The following is a 16,284-nucleotide window of genomic DNA, read 5'->3' as shown; positions in this document are numbered from 1 at the left end:
TTCCATTTGATATCATGTTCCATTAGCTTGAAAATCCTCCCTTGGCATTTCTTTTAGTGAATGTCTGTTGATAATTTTCTTGGTTTTCAATTATTTTAAAATGTCTTTATTTTGCTTTCATCCATGAGAATTATTATTTTTAAATTAAAGTTTATTGGGGTGACAACTGTTAGTAAAGTTATATAGATTTCAGGTATACAATTCCATAATACATCATCTATATCTCACATTATGTGTTCACTGGTGATGGAAGGAGAACTGACTCTGGGTGAGAATTATTTTTGTTGGTTATTGAATTCTGGGTTAGCAGGTATTTTCTTTATTCTTTCAGCATTTTGAAAATTTTGTCCCACTGTCCTTTGGACTCCATTATTTCTCATAAAAAATCAGCCATCATTTGTACTGTTGCTCTCTCTCTTTGTAATATGTCATTTTTCCCTGGTTACTTTCAAGATTTATTCTTTATAATTGGTTTATAGTAGTTTGACTATAAAGTTCATAGGTATCATTTCCTTTTTATTTATTCTGCTTGAGATTAGCAGAATTTTTATAATCTATAAATTTATTTATTTTTACTAAATTTAGACATATTTTAGCCACTGTTTCTACACATATTCTTTTTTCCATTATTTTATCTTGTCTTTCTGCAACACACATGTAATTAGACATATGTAAGACCCTTTGATATTGTCCCACAATGCATTGAGGTTCTATTAATCTTTTTCAATCTATTTTCTCTCTGATTTTCAGATTAGATCATTTCTGTTGACCTATCTTCAAGTTCATGCCTCTTTCTCTGTCATCTCCAATCTTCTATGAAACCTATCCAGTGAATGTTTTCATTTCAGATCTTGTATTTTTCAGGGCTAAAATTTCCATTTTACTTTCTTTACTTTCTTATGGAATAGTTCCTATTGTTCTGTTGAGATTTTTCAATCTATTCATTCATTATGGGCATATTTTACTTTCCATATTTGAACACAGTTATAACAACTGTTTAAAAACTCTTATTTATTAATTCCAACATTTGGGTCATGTTGGGATTGGTTTCTTTGAATGCCTTTTCTCTTGAGTATAAATCATTTTATGACTCTTCATATGTCTAATAATTTTTAAATATATCCTAGACTTTGTGAATGATACACTGTAGACACTCGGGGCTTTGTTATATTACTCAATAAAGTATAAGCATTTTTGTTTTTGCAGGCAATTAACCCTTATGAACTCAAACACCAAACTGTTTTCCCAAAGTGAGCAGCAGTTGAAATCTAGTTCTTTCAGCTTTAACTGACTTCCTTAGAATCTGTCTTCAAATGCTTATTTCAGGGGTTACTCAGAGATCTGGTCAGAATATACATAAAATTTGGGGCTCTTCTATGGATTTGTCCAGAATTTGCTCCTCACTTTCTGATGGCTGTTCTGAGCCCAAAATCTGTCTTCTGATTCCATAACCAATAAGACTACAGGTTTCTACACATATTTTAGTAGCACTGTGGGGTCTGGTGCTGGCACTCTGTCAAAAAGACATTAAAAACAGGAAACTCATCTAGTGTTATTCCCTTCTTCCAAGTGTTAACTCTCCTCCAATTTCTGCCTGCTTTTGGTCACTCTCCAGTACCTTCCAATAGTGCTTTGTTTTGTATTTTTCCTAGAGTGTACAGTTGTTATATGCGGCTAGGCTGACATGAGCTACTTTGTCATTATTACAGCAGAACCTTCCCTCTTTCCCTGTGCATCTGAAAAGAACATAAATGATTCCAGTATAAATAGCAGGTACTATGAAAACATGAAGGTGGCCTGTGATTCACACTGATGCCCTTTTGCCTTCGATTAATTTAAAGATTAGCGCTATGAGAGACTGCTAGCACTATTCAATAGAGCTATCTGAGCTAACAGACTTGTTTTTCTGTGCTCCCAATATGGTAGCCACTGGACACATGGGCTACTGAGCACACTGAAAATGTGGTTATTTTGGTTGGGGAACTGCATTTTTTTTTTAATTCTAACTAATTTAATTTAAAATAACCACAGGTGGCTAACAGCTAAAGCATTGGGCAACACAGCTGTAAAGATATTCTGATCTGGTGGTCCTGTTTACAAGTGAACCAGCAACCAAGAGGGCTTCCAGAAGAGGTTGGCCCATTTTAACATATGGCTGGTCATGGCAAATCCAGGATTTGAATTTATATCTCCCAATTCCTAATTTGAAGTTCCTTCTACTCTGTAGAGAAAGAGAAAACAAAATGCAATGGCTGGAAGAGGACAGAGGTAGAGTGATGAGAAAAATAGAACTTGAAAAAAATACAGTTGAGAAAAATGGAACAGCTGAGGGCAGAATAATTTGTAAACATATCATACATTATATAGTAGACAGTAGTCCTCCCTTATCTGCAGGGCGTATGTTCCAAGATCCCCAGTGGACGCCTGAAACTGCAGATACGTAGTACCGAACCCTACACTTGTCTGTTCCTATACGTACATACTGGTCATAAAGTTTGATTTATAAATTAGGCATTGCAAAAGGTCAAAAACAACTACTAATACTATAGAACAATGATAACAATCTATTATAATAAAAGTTACGTGAATACGGTCTTTCTTAAAACATCTTATTGTTCTATACTCATCTTTCTCCCTTTTTCCTTGTCATGATGTGAGATAACATGCCTTATTAAGTGGAGAACTTTCAGCTTGTCACGTACAAGAAGCATTTTATGGCTTCTCTTTGGCAGATCCAAATTGCCAGGACAGTTGATCTGACGACCAAGACAACCACTGAGTGACTAACAGGTAGGCAGTGCATACAGCGTGGATACGACGGACAAAGGGATAATTCATGTCTCAGGAAGGACAGAGCAGGAAGGCCTGAGATGTCATCACGTTACTCAGAATGGCATGCAATTTAAAACTTATTGTTTATTCCTGTAATTTTCCATTTAATATTTTTGAACTGCGGTTGACCACAGTTAACTGAAAACTATGGAAAGTGAAACTACGGTTAAGGGGGGACTGTACATACACACACATATTCACCAGCTGTGCAATTTCTTTTGAGGTAATAACTATTTTATCAGTAGGAGAAAAAGTTTGTATTACTCATTACAGGCCCAAAAGGTCTGGCTCAAATGACTTATAATACAAAGTACAAAGAGCATAATCAAGAAATTGATACCCTATCCCTATTCTTCACAAGTGTCTACTTTCCAAGTCTTCCAGTCTTCAGTGATTTGAAGAGTTACAGCTTAACAATCTTTTTTCTTTCTCAAAAGCCTGTAAGACATACACCACTGAAAAGGTTGTCAAGCATTCCCTTCCTGAACTTAATACTGAGGATATTGTTCTAAAATGGGATGCATTTTACCTTTTAACCAACTCTCCTGAACTACTGGAAGTAAAACAATTATCTCACTACATTCCTTCTGTCTGTCTCTCTCTCTCACACACACACCCCATAAACCTTTGTGTGGATTTCATATTAGCACAACCAATATATTAATATACATGGTGTAGAAAATGTCTGCAAAAAGGTCCAAGAAAAATAGCATTGTTTTTGGAGAAAGTGCTATAGTCAGGATGATGTCATCGAAAATCATCTAATGAATTTCCTGTAGCCACATCCTAAAGGAAATCCAAGAGGCTCAGTTTTCTCACAAAGTAGTCTTTTTTTTGGGGGGGCGGGGGGGAGGTCAGTAACTGTTCTTGTGAACGCACAGGTGTCATAAATTGGTAATGATTATGATCTACCTTTAATCTTCAAGATCACAAAGAGCGAAATTTCATTTTAAAAGATCTTTTCTGTGGGAGGCATTATCAGAATATAAAAAGCATTCTTACTGAATGTGAATGTTAGACTTTAGTTATGGACAGTGAAGAAACTGCAGACAAGAAAGGATAAGTAGGCTTAGCTGGCATTTACTGCTGGGCTTCATAAGCTTCCTGTCCAGCTCTGAGTGAAACAAAGACCACCATTCATAAGAACCAAAGACAGGAGAGCACGCTACTGTAAACCCTCAATGTGCTTCCTCAAAGCCAAAAAGTATTTGTCAACACTGGCCTGGAATACTACCGGTCTGCCAGCAGATGTGAGCTCCTTGAGGGCAAGGACCATGGCATAGCCACCTCTGTAGCCACAGTCATTATAGTACCCGGGACACAGTGAGCACCGAGTAAACATGTGCTGAATGATGAGTATTCAAAGGAGAAGATCAACATGAATAAGCTCTTTTCCTGTCTCTCCAGAAGCTCCCAGTTCAACAGTGGGGAGAAGACCACCATTACAAGCAAATAAACAATAAGTGCTATAAAGGAGGGATCATGACAGTTACAGATTGGCAATCAATTTGAAAAAAAAAAATCTAAGATTGTTATCAAGTGCTTATGGGTTTACACCAGCCTTTTTGGTGTGCAATCTGGGAAAATCTTTTAATCTAAAATATGTACAATACCTGTTCACCCAGCGATTCCACTTATCAGACACTAGTCTAGTCCTACATGTGTACAAAGAGATTTGTACAAGGTCTTACTTGCTGCAACCATATCTGTAAAAGGAAATAAAACCTTCCCTGAACCTTCCATCAGCAGATGAATGGCACATCCATAATACGTATCACTGCGAAAGAAGTTCAAAAGAATGTAGTTGATCTATATGTGGTGACATGAAAAGAAGTTCAATACTATTAAGTGAAAAAAATTTGAAAAATTATATATTCCCACATATGAAAAACAAAACCATAATATAAAATGGGCTAGAGCCATGATGTACAATACAAACATAATTTGAACTTTCTAGTAACCACATGAAATGTAAAACTAGAATAAAATTAATTTTAATAACATATTCTACTTAATCAATGTATGCAAAATATTATCATTATATTATAATCAATATAAAAACTTAATAATGAGATATTTTACGTTTTTTTCACTCTAAGTCTTTGAAGTCCAGTGTGCATTTTACATTTAGAGCACACTTTAATTCAAACTACTCCCATTTTTTAAAGTATAGTTGAGACACAATATTGTATTAGTTTCAGGTGTGTAACAGTGATTCCACGTTGTATACCTTATGATGTGATCGTCACAATAAGTCTGGTAACAATATGTCACTGTATAAAATTATTACGATGTTACTATGTTGTATTATTCCCGGTGCTGTACATTACATCCTCATGACTTATTTTGTTTTATGACTGCAAGTTTGTACCTCTTATTCCTCTTCACCTTTTGCAACCATCCTCCCATGCCATCCCCCCCGCCTCTGGCAAACATCAGTTTGTTCTCTATATCTATGAATCTGTTTTTGTTTTGTTTTGTTCGTTTGGGTTTTTTGGATATTTTTTCACATATAAGTTAAATCATATGATATCTGTCTTATTCTGTCCGACTTATTTTACTTAATATAATATCCTCTAGGTCCATCCATGTTGCTGCAAATGGCAAGATTTCATTCTTTTTATGGTTCAATAATATTCCATTACACACACACATGTATCCCACATCTTCTTTACCCATTCATCTATGATGGACACCTAGGCTGTTTCCATATCACATATATCTATATATCTATCTTATCTATTTATCTATTTATCTATTTATCTATCTATCTATCTATCTATCTAATCTATCTATCTATCTACCTATCTATCTATATTGTATATACATATATGTATACATATATACAGTGCCAAAAAATGTATACACATTGTAAGAGATGTTATCTATGCTCAAGCAGTAGTTTGCCATAATCAGAAGTGTCTGGACGCTGATGGTAACCACTCCGAGCACTTTTTGTAATTGCAGAAGTCAAACGGGACTTTTATTCATCTTTTGTTACAGGTGTATATTGAGTATTACAATTAACACATTTTTTTCCTTTCTTAAATATGTATACATTTTTTTGGCACCGTGTGGTGTGTGTGTGTGTGTGTGTGTGTGTGTGTGTGTGAATGTTTATAGCAGCTTTTTCATACAAGCCCATGTCCATCACACTTAGAAGATTTATGTAATTTCCAGGGTTATATTATTTTTTTCACATCTTTTTTTTTTTTAAGTTTGTTGGGGTGACAATTGTTAGTAAAATTACATAGATTTCAGGTGTACAATTCTGTATTACATCATCTATAAATCCCATTGTGTGTTCATCACCCAGAGTCAGTTCTCCTTCCATCACCATATATTTGATCCCCCTTACCCTCATCTCCCACCCCCCGCCCCTTACCCTCTGGTAACCACTAAACTATTGTCTGTGTCTATGAGTTTCTGTTTCTCATTTGTTTGTCTTGTTCTTTTGTTGTTTTTGGTTTATATACCACATATCAGTGAAATCATATGGTTCTCTGCTTTCTCTGTCTGACTTATTTCGCTTAGCATTATACTCTCAAGATCCATCCATGTTGTCACAAATGTTCCTATATCATCTTTTCTTACCGCCAAATAGTATTCCATTGTGTATATATACCACAACTTCTTTATCCATTCATCTATCGAAGGATATTTTGGTCGTTTCCATGTCTTGGCCACCGTAAACAAAGCTGCAATGAACACTGGAGCACATATGTCTTTATGGATAAATGTTTTCAGATATTTTGGGTAGATACCCAGGAGAGGGATTGCTGGGTCATATGGTAATTCTATTTGTAATTTTTTGAGGAACCTCCACACTGCCTTCCATAACGGCTGCACCAATCTGCATTCCCACCAACAGTGTATGAGGGTTCCTTTTTCTCCACAGCCTCTCCAACACTTGTTACTATTTGTCTTGTTGATGATAGCCATTCTGACTGGGGTGAGGTGATATCTCATTGTGGTTTTGATTTGCATTTCTCTGATGATTAGTGATGTTGAGCATTTTTTCATATGTCTATTTGTCATTTGTATGTCCTCTTTGGAGAAATGTCTCTTCAGGTTCTCTGCCCATTTTTCAATTGGGTTGTTTGTTTTTTTGTTGTTGAGTTGCATGAGTTCCTTGTATATTCTGGATATTAGCCCCTTATCGGAGGCACTGGTTTGCAAAAATCTTCTCCCATTCAGTTGGTGGCCTCTTTATTTTGTCGATGGTTTCTTTTGCTGTGCAGAAGCTTTTAAGTTTCATATAGTCCCATTCGTTTATTTTAGCTTTTACTTCCCTTGCCTTTGGAGTCAAATTCATAAAATGCTCTCTGAACCCAATGTCCGTAAGTTTAGTACCTATGTTTTCTTCTATGCAGTGTGTTGTGTCAGGTCTTATGCTTACATCTTTGATCCATTTTGAATTAATTTTGGTACATGGTGACAGATAGCAGTCCAGTTTCATTCTTTTGCACGTGGCTATCCAATTCTCCCAGCACCATTTATTGAAGAGGCTGTCTTTCCTCCATTGTATGTTTTTTGCTTCTTTGTCCAAAATTATCTGTCCATATTTATGTGGTTTTATTTCTGGGTTCTCAGTTCTATTCCATTGGTCTATGTGTCTGTTTTTCTGCCAATACCATGCTGTTTTGATTATTGTAGCCCTGTAGTACAAGCTAAAGTCAGGGAGTGTGATACCTCCAGTATTGTTCTTTTTTCTTAAGATTGCTTTGGCTATTCGGGGTCTTTTGTGGTTCCAAACAAATCTGGTGATTTTTTGTTCTATTTCTTTAAAAAATGCCATTGGGATTTTGATGGGAATTCCATTAAATCTGTATATTGCTTTGGGTAATATGGCCATTTTAACTTTGTTGATTCTTCCAATCCATGAGCACGGAATGTCTTTCCATTTCTTTGCGTCTTCTTCAATTTATTTTAAAAATGTCTTATAGTTTTCAGCATATAGATCCTTCACATCCTTGGTTAAGTTTATTCCTAGGTATTTTATTCTTTTTGCTGCAATTGCAAAAGGAATTGTTTTTTGTATTTCTTTTTCTGAGATTTCATTGTTAGTATATAGGAAAGCAATGGACTTTTGTACGTTGATTTTGTAGCCAGCAACTTAACTGTATTCGTTGATTGTTTCTAATAGCTTTTTGGTGGAGTCTTTAGGGTTTTCTATATATAGCCGGGGTTATATGTTAATAAGGAACCCAGCCCAAGTTCCATTCCAAGTTTGTCTAATATCTAAGTTCACACTCTCAACCACTATACTACACTTGAAAGAAACTATCAACTTATTGCTGCAGCTTCAAGATACACTCGTAGATCTAAGTAGTAGACACCTTCTCTCCTTTGCTTACCGGATAGTGTCAATTAAAAAGTGTGAAAATTCTGAGAGAAGCCTACAGCAACAGTCTAGACAACAGAAAGCCGAAAAGAGGAGGCAGACAAGAGATTTCTATTAGAGAAAGAGGAGAACCCAGTAATAAACCGAACGTGAGGGTGAGGCGGCGTGAGTAACTGGACAAGTGCTAAGCAGAAGTAGGTACAGACTGGGGCTAAGTCAGGAACACTGAATTGAAGGTGGGTGTCCAGGCAGCAGTTGGATAAAGAAATATGAGGCTCAGGAGAGAAATCAGACCGATAAAAAAAACTTCAGTCATCAGCATATTTGCATATCAGATTCCATGAATAGAGAATAATGTCTCTAGTACAAGATAATTTATGCACTCTTCTGACAATTAATATTAGCTCACAGGAAGGTCCCTGTGGGCACCTGAAATTAATTTTGAAACCATTAAAGCAGACAGAAGGTTAGTTAGAATGAAAAATCCTATGGAGAAGGTATCACTTCCCCTATTAAGTATCTGAGAGTAATCTTGTAAAAGAAAAACCTATTGCTCTTTAAGATAAGTGGACAAAGTGGTTTCAGGCTGCTACCTTGCTACTTTGGGAAAAAAATTTTAATGCATTATACCCAAAATATCAGAGGCAGAAAGATGCAGCTTGGTATCCTTGCCAGTCAGAACATTTACAGTGGTTAATTTTTGTTTCAAAAGACAGTTTCCTACATTTTATTTCAATATCAAAATACAGTTGACCCTTGAACAACCTGGGTTTAAACTGCATGGATCCACTGACATGTGGATTTTTTCCAATAGATATACAGTCGGTGCTCTTTATCCCTGGGTTTCACATCAGTGGATTCAACCTACTGGTTTTTTGAATACGAAAAGCAGTATTTTCTATGTGTGGTTGGGAATCCACGGATGCAGAGGGCCACCTGTGTGCACTGTCCTACGCCATTTTATATAGGGCCTTGAGCATCCATGGATTTTATTATCTGTGGGGGGTCCTGGAACCAATCCCCCATGGATATTGAACGACAACTGTAGTCAAAAGTTATATTCTATTGCATGGGGATAAGCACCCCAAGCTCTGTATTGTTCTAGGGGGAACTATAATGCTAAAGGGAAACCAAAGTACAATTAAGGTCACAGATACAATGTAAGAGCAGGATAAACATTAAGAAAGTACATTTCTGAACTTTACATACTCATGAAGGTATGCATCTTGGTACAGTTTCGATTGGGGGAAGAGTTCTCAAAGTTCTAACCCATGTAATAATTAAGAGGGAAAAAAGCAGGGGTATAACATACATAAAGAAATGCATAAAATTATCATTATTTACAGAAATTTCCATCACGGAAAAATCCAAAGAAGTAAGCAAAAAATTATGCGCTACAATGAGAATTTTCACATGACCAATAACAAATCATGCAAAATAAACATCTTGACTACATATCATCAATAGCTAGTTAAACACACACACACATACAAAGAAAAAAATGTCCCATTTCCAACAAGATGCCTTAAATATCTAGGGAAAAAAATCTCCCCAAAAGTGTAAATAAATCAGTGACGGGCATAAAAGGGTAAATGGAGGAACAGACCAGGCTCTTAAACAGAAGATAGACTACTGAAAAGACACCAATTTATCCATAAGTAATATGTAAATTCAGTACACTTTCAATAAGAATCCCAATGAAAGAGTCTCCGAAATTTGACAAAATAATTTTAAAGTTCATTTACAAGAGTGGGAAAGGAAGAATATCCCACACATTTTTAAAAAGAATATTGGTATGAAACTTGTAGCAGATACAACGTGTATTATAAAGTAACAATAATTAAAACTGTGTATTAGAACACAAATTGTCCAACAGTTCAGTGGGATGATACAGCAATTCCCAGAATCAGATCAATATAAAATAACCAATATCACAAAAGAAACAATTAGGTCGAGTATTAAACCTCCTTATAAAAGAAATATGAGCATAAAAGATTTTATACAAGAAATTTTTAAAACATAATCAAACCCGGGACTGGCTGGTTAGCTCAGTTGGTTAGAGCGTGGAGCTCTTAACAACAAGGTTGTTGGGCCACTGTGAGCTGCACCCTCCACAACTAGATTGGAACTACTAATTGACTTGGAGCTGATGGGTCCTGGCAAAACACACTTTAAAAAAAAAAAAAAATTATCCCCCAAAGAGATCAAAGAAATGCAAATTAAAACAATAAGATACCAGGTATTGTTTTCTTTTGGGTTTTTTTTACATATCAAATTGACTTTTTAGGTTTAATAGTAATGCATCATGTTAGCTAGTGCAAGGAAATGAAACCTTTGATACATTGCTGGAAGGACTGAAAAAAGATACAGCCTTTCTGAGGGCAATTTATAGTAAGTATCAGAAGCCTTGATATGTTTTTGCCAAGTGAGCCTACTTCCAAGAATTTGACTAAAGGAAATGATGAGAGATATGTTCAAAGATTTATCTACAAATATTTTTTCCAGATTTTATAATACCAAATATTTTGAAACAAACTAAATGTGTAACAGTATGGGGACAGCTTTGCCGGGTAGAGTAACCTTGGTTGTAGATCGTTGCTTCTCATCACTTGGAATATTTCCTGCCACTCCCTTCTTGCCTACAAAGTTTCTGTTGAGAAATCAGCTGACAGTCTAATGGGGGCTCCCTTGTAGGTAACTAACTACTTTTCTCTTGCTGCTTTTAAGAGTCTCCCTTTGTCTTTAGCCTTTGGCATTTTAATTATGATGTGTCTTAGTGTTGGCCTCTTTGGGTGAAAGCATTAAGAAATACAAACTAGTAGTTAATACAGTATGGGGAATATAATCAACAGTGTTGTAAAGACCATGTAAGGTGGCAGATGGGCACTGGATTTATCAGGGGGATCACTTTGTAGACTGTGTAGATGCCTGACCAATGCACTATACACCTGAAGCTGAAGTAGAATAATATTGAATGTCAATTATAACTAAGTATGTAGGTATATGTAGTCACAGAATGTGGAGTACAGCATAGGGAAGACAGTCGATGGCATTGTAACAGCTACATAAGACGTCAGAGGGGTAGCTTGGGGGGCGGGTTATCACTTTATGAGGGGTTTAAACATCTATCAGTTGCTTTGTACACCTGAAACTAAAAACAAAACCAAACAAACAAAAAAAAAACAGTATGGGGACATATTAAATAAATCATAATACAGCCATAAGACTTTCAGTAGAATATTTAAAAATTAGTGGGAAAATATTAATGAAAAACAAATTATAAAACAGTATTACAATAGGATTTCAATTTTTGTTTCAATAGATAAAAACAATTATAACTGCATATATGACCAAAAGATTATACCCAAAATATTAACAGGATGGTAAGCTTACAGTTGGTTATTTTCATGTATTTTTTTATGTAACTGAATAAAACTAATAACTACTACCTTTTATAAAAACCAAGAGTCTGTGACTATACCGAATAGGATGACGGAAAATATCTGACCTTTGCTAAAGGCATGAACTATCTTATCACTCAGCAAAACATGACTGATAATGCTGCCCAGCTTTTAGAACCCCATATGCCAATTTCTGTGTCTCACTCTGGGGCCAACTTGAGCCCCACCTGTTTCACAAAGCTTCCCAAGTCTATACCAGTCTCTGTCTCCTCTAGAATTCCAGAATCTTAGCAGTGATTAAGAGAACATTCATCATTTATTGCTCAAGCAGTGTTTTAATATTTTTGTTGTGTTAAAGTCTCAAATAGAACATGAGCCCCTCAAGGGGAGTGACCCCATACCACCCACCTAGACCTTGAACCCCCAGCACAGTGCTTTGTGAGCAGACCTCACACTTAACCGAGTTAAATCCCAAAAGACTGGTCAGCTAAAACTTTGGATCTAAACAAAATACCTATTATTGTTATAGTTCCCTTTAGACATTTTATATATTCCTTTAAGTTCTGAACCAATATTAACTCCAATCTTAACAATTGTTAGCTGGATTCAGGGATGGGGGGATAAAGATTTCCAGTTAATTGCAGGTAGGCAAGTAGCAGCACTCAAATACAACCTTAAAGAAGAAGAGAAATAGTAAGAAAATAACATTAAATTTATCAAGAAAACTAATGGTACCCTATAATTCCAGAGGCAAACACTACAGAAGAGACACACAGTGAGAGAAAAGAGAAATTCTACAGGTCAATCTAGAAATCAGATAAATATGCTTCGGCAACACAGGGCAGCTAGCATGGGCTAGAAACCAGAACATCCCAGAACAAGCCTTCTGCTGTAGTCAAGCTATGGCTAACCAGCAACCAGAGTAGGCCAGAGTAGAAGGGGAACAGCCAAAAGAGGGTTGTAAAAATTGTTAAGGTTTTGATAACCTGAAACGTTGAGGAGACCCTTAATTATAGTAGCTGGACATTCTCTACCTACCCCCGGGGGGAGAAGGAAATAGGTTTAAAAATCAATCTCAGGGTCTCTTACTTATACATAAAAGGGATTTCCCACTCGGCAGGCTTGTGAACTACTGCAGCAGTGGTTAAGCAGAGGCCAACGGAAGGGGAGAGAGGGTGTCTGTGGTAGGTGACACCTCTAAGATGGAAAGGTTTGGGGCAGGGAACTGGTACCCGTATTATCTCAAGGTCCCTTTCATCCTTATAATTCAATGATTTCTTCATAACTACTATACAGCAAAAGTCTATGAAACCCAGATAACACAGGCTACAGAAAATTACACTATTAAGAGGAAAAGCAGAAAAATTTCATGTCTCCTTTTTAATACCTATGACAATCCTATGCCCCTAATTAAAAGCCTTTCTACTCTAGCCAGTAATTGGGCTAATATACATATCCCAAAGGTTAAGAAAATAGAGTACAAATGCAGTTCTTGACGTATTTATAACTGTCTCTTCATTAAATGGCCCTATCTAGACAACTATGCTGTTTTAGTTCTTAAACATGACTCTCACTGCTTAATGCCATCAGTATATCTGCCTCGAGAAGCCTGATTCCTCTTTTCATTCTCTTAACTTCAAGAAATCAGATCGTACGGCTTATAAGAAATGTTTGTAAGCTAAGAGTGAATAGACAAAGAGAAAAGTGTTTAGGTAATTCTCTTGAGAATAAAATTGCCAAAAGTCCATGGCCTTCAAAAGTCTTATTTTGGTAGCTTTCAAAGGCTTTTTTCTGACTCCCATGGATGAGAGAGACGTTGCAGAAGTCCAGTCTTCCCAAGGGGAGATTCCAGCACACTGTTGGTACAAAGCTGCTTCCCTCCCCAGTTCCTTCCTAGTGTTCTAGAGACTTCAAGATATCGGGTCATTTAAATAATATAATTACTCTGCATAATGTCCCATAGTGAAATTCTGCAGTATAAACTACCTAAACATATTTCCCAACACACAGATTGATTCATAAATTTACTGTTGCCTCTGCTTTTAACTGTCTCTTCCTTATTAATATTATATTATAAGTACCATCTATGGAATTCCATTATAGAATTCCAGGTACCATGCTAAGTACTTTACATATATTATTAATAATCCTATCGACAACTGTGCATAGAATAAATAGAATCGTCATTTTCTGGGTAAGAAGTTAGAGGCAAAAAGGGTTAAGTGATAACTTTCCCAAGATGGCAGATCCAAGGAGCACTGGAGCAGGGATTCAAATCTGGGTCTATCTCACTCCAAACCCCACCCTCTTTCCACTCTGTAGGCACTTTCTCATCATGTCCCATCTCCTAGGTATCAGGTACCATCTATGGAATTCCATTATAGAGAATATTGCATTTATAATATCTGAGAATATTACATTTCATTTCTCTAATGAAGACTGGGATGATATTTCTTTATCATTACAATTCAAGTCTCTGAATCAGACGTCATATGCTTCTACCACCTGAGTTAAAAATCCACTGAAGAAACAACAGGAAGGGTTTGCAGTAATAATACTCTATCTCAGATAAAGCATAATGTGTGCTTCCTTAATTTAATGAATATGTCACAATAACATAGCTTTTTGCTAATTTTACGGATGTCTGCTCCACAGCACATTTGAAGAGAATCAGAAGAGCACGTCAGACCACGCAGTTAGAGCCTGAGGTCAGGGGCCAAGTCTTATCTCTGCATCCCCAAGGCCTCTACATGGCAGACACCCAACACCTGGTTGTTGATGAAATACAGAAGCAACGATTATCAACTTCTAAAAGTAACATTTTAAGGAACCGAAGACGTTTTGTTTCCAAAAAGAAGTGTTTTGAGTTTGCAGGTGACCTCCTACCTCGCGGTCCTTGAGCTTCATGGCGAGCACCAGCTGATGCCTGTGGTTAGTGAGAGCCTCCCGGTAGTTTCCTTTGGAGAAGAATGCAGAGCCTAGATTCCCATGAGCTCGGCATTCTCCTGTCTGGTCACCTGCAAGGGTTGAAAACAGTAAACTTCTCTAAGTTATAGCATTGTTTTAACATATAACGGCCATCTTAACCCAAGAGCCCCAGACTTGCTAGCTAAGATTTCACTTGCCTTCTTTTAGAAAAGTACTTTCTTCTTCTACCAGACTATATGTGGGAAGTTGTCCTAGAACTTAAATCTCTGGATAACAACTATTACTGTTGTTATACAACTGCAGCCAGGGACATGGGTGTCCTGGAAATGAGAGGTTAAAGACTTTGGTACAAACCAGCTGCTGTTTGAGTCACTTCATTGCTCCGCTAATGACTGCCGGTTCTGAACAACCGTCAGCGTGTTGGTTCAGTCATTTGACTCCAAACCAACTATCACATATCGCTCCTTTAGAAGGACGCCGATGGTGATTCACCACATCCCTTCTCTGCTGCAATCCCGCAGGCCCTTGAATAATCACCATAACAACAATCGCAAGCATGAGCCACACTTATTTTACAAACGAGGAAATGGCAGCACAGAGAGCTTAGACAACTTGCTGAAGGTCACCCTGCTAGTAAGTGGCAGGGCCAGGATTCTGAACACAGCTGTCTGGCTCCAGAGACCACACTCGGAACACGGCACTGGCCCATCTCCTCCAACACCATGATGGTGCATTCTAATGTGGGCAAAAATTACAATTAAGATAAAAGATTCGCCCACCAATACACTCATTTGGGATATTACATCTGGGAGCCCAACTCTCTGAGGAGGGCAATGAATATGTTAATCCACATCGCTTGGCCTTCGGGGCCTGGAAAGCCCTAATGACCCCGTCCTCTAAAACATCCCCATTCACGCCGGTTAAGCGGCTTCTTGAGCTCGTCCCTGTCCTGAAATAAAGGAGAGAAGCGTAACTCTACCTAAGGTCTTGGCTACATCCAAGTCCTGCTGCATGTATCCAGTGCTCTTCTCTGTGTTTCCGAGGGACCAGTAGGCACTGCTCAGGGCAGAGAAAACGGAACCTCTCAGTTTGAGGCTGCAGGTGCCAATCTTCAGAGCGGCTTCTAAGACAACCACAGACGCCCCGTGATGGCCCGCTGTCAGCAGTTCCTGCCCAACCACAGACACCACCACAAAGGGACTCTTGTCCAGTTTCATTTTCTGAAGCTGCTGGTAAGTGGGCTCGAGGGAGTCTGAAGAAAAAGAAAAGAAGAAAAGGTAGGAGAATACACAAACCACTCTATTCTGTATGCTCTAGAAACAAATGTTTACCACACCTTTTTATGGCCTATTTCAAATACAGACCCTTTAACCTTTCATCTAGGACCACCCTCCCTGTCCACGTAGCCACGTGACTTTGTAGCACCAACCTCAGTCCACTTACTTCCTTCTCTTCACTCTCGAATGCATGTGCCACACTTGTCCTCTTTTGGTCTTTCTTTGAACATGACACATCCCCTTCCCCGAAAGGTTTTCCCTTTTCTGTCCTGCTGCCCTCTCAAAATATGACATGCTTCAAGGTCCATCTGGTTTATACAGTATCACTAGGCCCTCCAGACCACACGAACCCTTGCATTTAAACTTCTGCTGCATTTTTATAGTTAGTATCGCAGTTTGGTCCTAAATTATTTCAGAATTGTTCCATGTGTGTTCATTTTAAAAAGGTTTTCCCAGCTAAATCTGAAGACCGCTGTAAGACTGTTTAATACTTTATTAAAAC

General features: G+C 37.4%; 1 protein-coding gene across 3 annotated transcripts in view; it reads right to left on the bottom strand.

Annotated features, from left to right (window-relative positions):
- TTC28 (tetratricopeptide repeat domain 28) overlaps positions 1–16,284 on the bottom strand; it is a 611,103-nt gene that overhangs the window by 277,962 nt on the left and 316,857 nt on the right. For all 3 annotated transcript variants that reach the window (XM_074321572.2, XM_074321573.2, XM_074321574.2), the window contains 2 exons: positions 15,485–15,757; positions 14,464–14,594 (listed from right to left, as the gene is read on the bottom strand). In XM_074321572.2, coding sequence (XP_074177673.2) covers positions 14,464–14,594; positions 15,485–15,757 — 404 coding nt within the window. The remainder of the gene's footprint in view (positions 1–14,463; positions 14,595–15,484; positions 15,758–16,284) is intronic.

This window comes from Rhinolophus sinicus, chromosome 9 (assembly GCF_057876585.1).
Source record: "Rhinolophus sinicus isolate RSI-liver-muscle chromosome 9, RSI-T2T, whole genome shotgun sequence".
Classification (NCBI taxonomy): domain Eukaryota; kingdom Metazoa; phylum Chordata; class Mammalia; order Chiroptera; family Rhinolophidae; genus Rhinolophus; species Rhinolophus sinicus.
Note: the sequence above shows the minus strand (reverse complement) of the source record. Positions and strands in the feature narration are given on the sequence as shown.